Source organism: Centrocercus urophasianus, unplaced genomic scaffold (genome assembly GCF_019232065.1).
Source record: "Centrocercus urophasianus isolate 14NV4802_14NV808 unplaced genomic scaffold, USGS_Curo_1.0 seq_21, whole genome shotgun sequence".
Taxonomy (NCBI): domain Eukaryota; kingdom Metazoa; phylum Chordata; class Aves; order Galliformes; family Phasianidae; genus Centrocercus; species Centrocercus urophasianus.
In genome coordinates this window covers 12,904,358-12,913,015 of record NW_024884767.1, presented here as the reverse complement: position 1 = coordinate 12,913,015, position 8,658 = coordinate 12,904,358, and the positions used below count along the sequence as shown (strand labels likewise).

At 41.6% G+C, this 8,658-nt stretch overlaps 1 protein-coding gene across 1 annotated transcript in view; it reads left to right on the top strand.

The window, feature by feature from the left end:
• The first annotated feature begins 519 nt into the window (after positions 1-519).
• Positions 520-8,658, top strand: part of SPTLC1 (serine palmitoyltransferase long chain base subunit 1) — a 30,983-nt gene continuing 22,844 nt past the window's right edge. The window contains exons 1-2 of the mRNA XM_042822962.1: positions 520-616; positions 2,202-2,309. Coding sequence (XP_042678896.1) covers positions 551-616; positions 2,202-2,309 — 174 coding nt within the window. The 5' untranslated portion in view covers positions 520-550. The remainder of the gene's footprint in view (positions 617-2,201; positions 2,310-8,658) is intronic.

Here is an 8,658-nt window from a genome sequence, read left to right as displayed (position 1 = left end):
CAGGCTCATTGCACAGGACTTGAACAAGCATCACCAGGTGAGCTACTGAACACCTACGACACAAAGCTACCAGTCTCCTGTCAGGTTTCATCATAGTATGTGCGAGTCAGGAACGTTGCTCCAACATGCCCAGCAATCCCATTACGAGAGTGCATTCTACACTACTACTAATCAGTTTCTTTGATAGGGACTGAGCCACCTTCCTCTAGAGCTTCGCGCTCCACTCCTCCCATCCGCCAGCCTTCAGCACCAGCGGCTTCGAACTCACCGGCGGCTTCGTGCCTCCCCCGCCCCGCCCCGCCCCGCCCCGCCCTGCCCCGCCCCGCCCCGCCCCGCCCCGCGGGTGGAGGAGCCGGGCTCACCCTGGCCCGCTGCCCACCGCGGCGCCGCTGCCGCTCCCGCTGCGCCGCAACCGTCAGCTGCCCGCCTCTCGCTCCGGGCGGCAGGGAGCGCCTTCTCCGCGCCGTGGGCGGCGGCCCCACCCCTCACGTCGGCGTCGGGAGGCCGAGGCGGAAGCTGCTCGGCTGTGCGGCGACGGGCGGAAGTAGCCATGGTGGCGGCGGTGGGCATGGGGCAGCAGTGGATCCTGGTGGAGATGGTGCAGGCCTTCTACGAGGTGTGTCGCGTCTGCGGGGTGGTGGCAGCTCTGCGGGGTGGTGGCAGCTCTGCCGAATGGTGGCAAGCCGCTGCCCGAAGAAGTCGCGGCGGGGACACGGTGGCGGGTCCGAGGCACGGCCGAACCGACTGAGGTCTTTCGCGGCCTTTGGCCCTGGTGGTCGGGATTTCCTGGGACAGACGACTGAAAGCGGGGTTCCAGTTGGCCGGGTCACAAGAAGGAAGCGGCCGCGAGCTCGCGCGGAGCCTTGCCGGCGGCTCTAGCAGCGCCTTGCGCTTTCTGCTTCTGTCAAGGTGCCAGGCTGAAACAGATATATGGTGTTTTAAAGATGCAGAAAAAAGGTGCGCTCTGGAATGACTGTAGCGTGTGGACTTAGGTGAGCATTTGACTCGCCTCCGCTTAGAAACAGGCGCTTTTTTTTTTTTTTTTTTTTTTTTCCAAAACGGTGATTTAAGGTGCCGACAAGGAGCATCTTCTCCTCACCCTGTTGTTTGTGGCTTTTCTTTGATGTAGATCAGCAAGGCTGTCTGGAAAGAGTTGCTTATTTGTTTTCCTTCTTTTGCAAAACTAGGCTGGTGGTAAGGAAATAGCAGTCTCAGTTGGGAAGTCTAGTTTATTGGATAGTTCATTCACGAAAGTTAGATGTTTGGGTAAACTTTATTTTCAGTCAAATGTGAACAGATAATGTAAGTTTGGATTAAAGCTCTGTCTTAAAGCTGCATGGCATTGTTGGTAATGCTTGGCAAAATCCTAAGGGCTGGCTCAAAATGCGATCTCAAGATCTAGCACTTAAGGAAATATCATCTTTATACCGTGTTTGCACTTTGAGTCTTTTAAAAATAGTAGGCCATCTACTGTATAGACTGTGGCCTTGCTGAAATGAATTAACTGAACCTGTCCTTTAAACAACTTGTCAAATAATTTTTCTGTAACTCCACAAAGACCTTTAATTGCTTCTGCTACTGGACACAATTGAATTTCCTTCTTCTAAGCATCCAAAAATGCAGAGAACAAAACTTCTTTTGAGTATTGTTAGGTTATAACGCCTATTCAAAGTGCCTTTGAATGTAAATCAAGCAAAAATGTGTCCTGTGGACCAGATTAGATCTCTTTTTGTAAATACTAGCTAGTGTTTCTGCTGGTAGGCTTTATAAGCATCTAGGGTTGAAGTTGGTGTGTATAGACGACATAGACCTGGAAGCTCTGTCTGTGGTTGTAAAAACTTTCTGCTCTCATAGACACCGATGTGACCCACAGGGCTTATCTGTAGTTCCTTTAGTCATTATATTCAATATTCAATTAGTGTGTGATTATAGCTAAAACTGCTTAGCAATGTACTCTGAACATTGTTCATTAGCAGTAGGACGAGTCCATTCATACTCAACGGCTAAATGTGGTAGTTGTGAAGTGGTGCATTTTTATAAAATCCTAAGTTCTGTTGGAAACACATATCAGCTTTTGATCAGTTTTTGACTTCCTGAGAATGTAACTGGTGGAGACAAAACTGTCGGAAAGTATCAAACTAGTTCAAATAGAATTATGTTTAGTTCTTGTACTTTATTATGCTTTTTTGCTTTATTTTCAGGCTCCTGCATACCATCTTATTTTGGAAGGAATTCTAATTCTATGGATAATCAGGCTTATTTTTTCCAAGACATACAAGCTTCAAGAGCGATCTGATCTAACACCTAAGGTATAGTGTAAAAATATTTTTCTTTATGGAAACAGTTGATAAACATTGATGTGTTTGACATTGAACCACTGATGTAAAACAGCGAATTATGTTAGCTTTTCTTAGGATTTCAAGGGATAAAATTCTGAGTAAGGAATTGCTTAAACTCTTCAGTTTGTGCTTTTAAAGAAAGCATGGTATATTATTAAAAATGTTAAAAAACAATGTAACAAAATTAATGTAACCATGAAAGACTAATGATCCAGTAAAAAGTGACTTCAGTCTGGGGCAGTGAGTCTCTGAAACAGGTTGCCCAGAGAAGCTCTGACAAACAGCAATTAGTACAATTTGTTTTACGGATATCTCTGGGCTGCATACAATAAGTTCTTCCTGTGATACTTCTCATGAGACTTATAAGAAATTTCTTGAACTCGAGAGGTAAAAAGGAATGTTAATTCTAGCAATAAAAATTGTAAAAAATTACATTGTGTGGACACTGGATACATTAATTCTCAATTGCAGGGCACAGAAGAATAAAAGTGCTAAGAGCTGCATTATAGCAAAGGGTATGATTTGAGATATTAATTATTAATACCTCCAGTTTTTTTTACCTGTATCTGGTATTTCCTGGATGGTCTGCTCTATATGTTTCTGCTTGATCAGGGAGCTTGGACCTGATTACCTTCTGAAGTTCTTTCCAGCCTTAACTGTTCTTGATGGATAGCATAGTCTGAGGAAATGCTTTCTGGTGATATATTGAGATTATGTGACAGTTGATAAAGGAAATTTAAATTGGTCTGATCTGTGAAAATTGAAGGAATGTTTTCAATATAAACAGCTGTATTTGGAAGGAAATGTCTTGTAAAATAATGCTTATATGCCCTAACTAATGTACAGTGCTTGCACTATAATAACAATAAATATGCAATATGCAAAACAATTCTGTAATTATTTGAAAGTAAGCATAAATACAGCAGTGAAGCAAAAATGTGGATAAGCCTTCTACAGCTGGAGGAGTACTTAAGCAGATTGAAACATCAAAGCTGTGCTGGGATTCTGTTACTTTTCTGTAAGGTAGCTGATGTGAAAAAGCTCTTTTGCATGTGAAATGGCTGTAGGTGGGGAGGAAAATCTTAATCCTCACTAACAATCCTCAGATAGCTTACACTGATCTGCTTACTGCAGTATGGGATGCTACACAAGCAGGTTTTGGTCTGTTGAGCTACAAGTAGTAACATGCCAGCAAGGAGATGCTGCTTATGTGCTCTCTCCTTTGTTTAATTGATGCTGTGGTGCCCAGTCTCTGCCACACCAGAAAGAGTGACTGGGTTGTTTATATGCAAGCAGTGGAGATAAGTCAGCTCACACAGCAGAGCTCAGGCTACCCTTATGTCAGCCAGTTACATAATGATAGTTGGTGTTTTTCAATGACTTGCTGTAGGGGTTTCTGCCAGAAAAGAGCTGATTTCATATGATAAATATTAGCAAAGAGTACCACTATTGCACAGCCATATAGCATGATCTATCAGGACCAGTCTGACCTGGGAAACCAGAAGTAGATTATATGTTGTGCAATCTAGTGAACCTACAAGTCACACTTCTAAAACAATGAAGAAATCCACCCAAACGTGTTTTCTGGGTTTAGTCAAATGTGTAGCAATAGTACAGTGAAACCTAGGGAATTAGCTTTCAGGCTGACTGTTATCATTCATAACATTGCTTGCAGGTATTGCTATTGGTTCAATTAAAAAAAAAAAAATAAAATAAATGAAGCTCTTGAATAATTAACTAATAAACTGAAGTACTTTCTCTGACTGTAACGTCTTGATAGTTTGGGATTTCAGGAGCTACAAATAAATCTAGGGCTAGATAGAATACCAGACATGCAGATTCTCGTGGGCTTTTTATTTGAAGTAAAATCTACTGAAAAGGAGCAAAGGGCCAGTGAGGATTGGTGTGTGTTGCCAAAGATTGCATTCCATCATTTAGCTACAAATTCACTCCCATCCAACAATTTGTGCAAAAGGAAGTAACCTTGTGGATCTGACAGTCTGTCACTCTGCAGTAAATAGTACTGAGCTTTTCTCAATCTGTGAAACCTTACTGGGAGTCTTATACTTGTGTATACAAGAAAAAATTGTGGTTTTTTTTTTTTTTAATTTTGGAATGTTCATTATGGTAGTAGTATAATAAATTTAATTAGTGTAGTATTCACAGGGAGGCTAGAAAGTTCTTTTCAGAGAAGAATGTTCAATTCATGGCCAGGAAATAATGTTGGCCATGAGAGCTATCTCTTACACATGTAATGTTCAAGAATTGGTCAGGATCAGAAGGTATTTAAAGAGAAAAGCAGATGTAGTTCCTTCCTGTGAGTTTCCAGTTCTTTCAGGCCAAGATTCCGCTATAGCTAAAGACATTTACCAGCTGATGGCATAGTTCTGTAAATACCAATAACTTGAAGTGCTATTATTTGAGGACTGGTATGACTGAAAATAAAAAAAGGTATTATTAATCTTTACATATTGACACAGTTGTATGCTTTACACTGTTTCAAAACACTTGTGCTAGCAAAGACATGTTTCATAAAGATAATTGCTTCATACTAGCGAGGGAGATGATTATGCCCTTATGTTCTGCCCTTGTGTGACCCCATCTGGACTACTGTGTTCAGACCTGGGACCCCAGCACAAGAAAGATGTAAAGTTGTTTGAGTGGGTCCAGAGGATGGTCACAAAGATGACTAGAGGGCTCTTGTGAAGCAAGATTGAGGCAGCTGGGCTTCTTCAGATTGGAGAAGAGAAGGCTCTGAGGAGACTTCATTGTGGCCTTAGAGTAGCTGAAGGGGGACAACCGAAAGAACAGACTCTTTACTGGAGTGTATGGTGACAGGACAAGGAAGAATGGTTTTAAACCAGAAGAGAGGAGGGGTTATATATTAGTAAGAAGTTTTTTTCCTGGGAGTGTGGTGAGGTACAGGCTGCCCAGAGAAGGTATGGATGCCTAATCCCTGGAGATGGTCAGGGCCATATTGGATGAGGCCCTGAGCAGCTTGATCTGGTGGGTCAGAGCCCTGCCCATGGCAGTGATGTTGGAACCAGGTAGTCTTCAATAATCTTTTCAGCCTCGTGCATTCCGTGATTCTATGACTTTGTAAAAATCAGGGTAAAAAGAACAACAACTTGTTTAAATAATTTGGATTGGATGTGTTTACATCAAAGTATTTCTCTTAACAAGGTGCATGGTTTTAAATATTAAAACCCATCACCAATTAAAAAAAAAATGTGTATGTGTGTTTAGATATATAAAAATGTTTATACAGATTTTACCTACTTGTATAAATACTCTACTTTGTTTTATGAAACAAAACATATTTGTATTTCCACATAGGATATTCATAAACAAAAGTTCAATGTTAAAATATAAACATGAAATGTACGTGTCTATATAAATTAAAAAGAATTAGGGAAAGAACTGAGACATGAGTTTACTTATGTTGTGGCCTGAGAGAGAGGAAATTAGAAGTTTTTTTTTCCATCGAGTAGTTATTTTAAAGTACAGTGAACTGAAGAAAAATAAGTGAATCAAGTATATATTGAGAATGTTACAATGTTAAAGTCTGGTTTCTCTGTGTAGTTGAGAATAAATATTTTTATTTTTGATGTTGGTCTGAAATTAGGCACGTATTTAGAAGGTGCCAAGTAGAAGTTCTGAGAGTGAGGGTCACTGCATGAAAGCCTCTTTCAGCTATGGGTGGACATCAGATGGATCATCTTCTGCTTATTCTGGAAAATCTGGTGTATTGAGGTATTTGCTGAATTCAAGGAGGAAGGAGTATGGGCTGGCTTATGTGCACTGTGGATCTTTTTTTTTTACATTGATACTGTAAGCAGTGTGTTCAGAGGGCAAGGAGGGTGATTCTTCTCTACTCAAGACACCCGGATAACTGTTTTCAGCTCTGGAACAATCAGCATGGCATGAACCTGTTGGAACAAGTCCAGATGACCAGAAGAGCTGGAGCACCTCTGCTGTAAGGACAGGCTAAGAAAATTGAGGCTATTTGGCCTTAGAGGAGGCTCTGAGGAGACCCCACAGTGGCTTACCAATACCTAAAAGGAAATAAGAAAGCTGTGGAGGAAGACTGTGGTGGAATGTGGTGACGGGACAAGGAAAACAGTTTTAAATTGAAAGAGCAGAGATTTAGAATAGGTAGAAGGAAGAAATTTGTCACTGTGAGAGATGATACACTGTGCAGAGAAGCTGTGGATGCCCCATCCCTGGAAGTATTAAAGGCCAAGCTAGATGGGGCTTTTGGGCAACTGTGTCCCTGCCCGTAGCAGAGGGGTTGAAACTGGAAGAGTTTAAGATTTCTTCCAATTCAGACTATCCAGTGATTTATTTCATGTAGGAAAAAAAGGCAGGACAGTATCTTGTCAGTGGTTCGTGGCCTGCGATGCAGTTCCTGCATACTGCAGACCTTTCAATGAAAGGTGGGAAACTCCTACCAATTCACTATGAGTTACAAGGAGAAAATTACTAACTCCAAATTGCTCATTATGTTTACAGATGTCAATTTCACTTGCACTGTGTTAATTTAGTGTAGTTTCTTTCTGTAAATATGGTTTTCTTCTATAAATACAGTTTTTTACCTGCTACACTCCTTTTCAAAAAGATTTTCATTCAATTGACGTTTCAATTGTTGAGCCTCTGGGTGTTTTTTTGTATCCTTAAAAAAAAAAAATAATCCAGATTTTAAAAAAAAAAAAGCAAAATACTTACATGGTTTTGATTCTGCCTACTTTGAAAAAAAAAAAAGATACTTCATCCTCTGCCTTTAAGCTTCACTGTATGAAAGTCATAAAGATGTTTTTTGAAATTAAATGTTAACCAGCTCTACAAAAAATGCACCACACTTTGTAAGTTCTTCTCCAGTAGGCAGTGGAACTTATATACTGCTCTTCTCTTTTGTCTGTCGGTAACTGACGGGCTGCAGCATTTCTCATCTACATTAGGCTTATTTCTGAAAATAATTTAAAAAGTAGTGTAAAAGAGATGCAGAACTGTTGGTGCTGGCTACACTGTGTCTCAGGGTTTTGAGGTGAGGCCTTTATCACCAGCTACATTGGAGCAAACTGCAGTCTGCATGGGCAGATCCTGTTTTCTGATCTTTAGAAGTTTTTCTGAAGCATTATGAGAAGGTATGGAGTACTGCTGGACATCTTTCATTCAGGATTTGTTTTTGTAGTTAGTCAGTCTAGGTTGGGACTACTTTATTGTGGCCTTTAGCTTAGCTGCATGTCTGTGTTGCTTTTGCTGGATTTGTTTTCATCTGTATCATTTTTCAGAAGGAGGTTATTGTCTGTTTCATGACTGCCTGTGCTAAGAAAAGGAATGGAAAAGTATTTGTATCTTAGAGAGGACTGTACCGTAACAGCTATTGGTTTACAGTGCTGTGGATCAACACCCATAGTATGAAATTAGATCTTTCATAATAGCTGTTTAAATAGCTATGTGGTACAGAGTTGCACATGAATCACAGAGTCATAGAATGTCTTGGTTTGAAAAGGACCACAATGATCATCTAGTTTCAAATCCCCTGCTATGTGCAGGGTCGCCAACCACCAGAGCAGGCTGCCCAGAGCCACATCCAGCCTGGCTTTAAATGCCTTCAGGGATGGGGCATCCACAACCTCCTTGGGCAACCTGTTCCAGTGTGTCACCACCCTCTGAGTGAAAAACGTCCTCCTAATATCTAACCTAGACCTCCCCTGTCTGAGTTTAGAACCATTCTCACTTGTCCTGTCACTATCAACCTGTGTAAATAGTCATTCCCATTTTGTTTATGTGCTCCCTTTGGGTACTGGAAGGCCACAGTGAGGTCTCCTCAAAGCTAAATAAGCTCAGTTTCCTCAATCTTTCTTCTTTGGAGAGATGTTCCAGCCATCTGATCATCTTAGTGGCCCTCCTCTGAACCTGCTGCAAGAACTCTATGTCCTTCCTGTACTGGGGTCCCCAGGCCTGGACGCAGTGCTGCAGATGGGGCCTCACAAGACCTGAGTAGAGGGGGACAATCATCTCCATCTCCCTGCTGGCCACCCCTTTTTTAATGCAGCCCAGAACACAGTTGGCCTTCTGGGCTGCAAGCACACACTGCTGGCTCATGTCCAGCTGCTTGTCTGCCAGGACCCCAAGTCTTTCTTTTCAGGGCTGCTCTCAAAGAAATCTTCCTCCAGCTTGTATAAATACCTTGACCCAAAATCAGAATATCATTGTTTGTTTTGGGTCAGTTTAGCAAACAGAGTTAGGTTTCTTGTTTCACGCTGAGAGTAACCTGAATTCAGGTAATACTTTTTTCACCATTTTGGTGTTACTG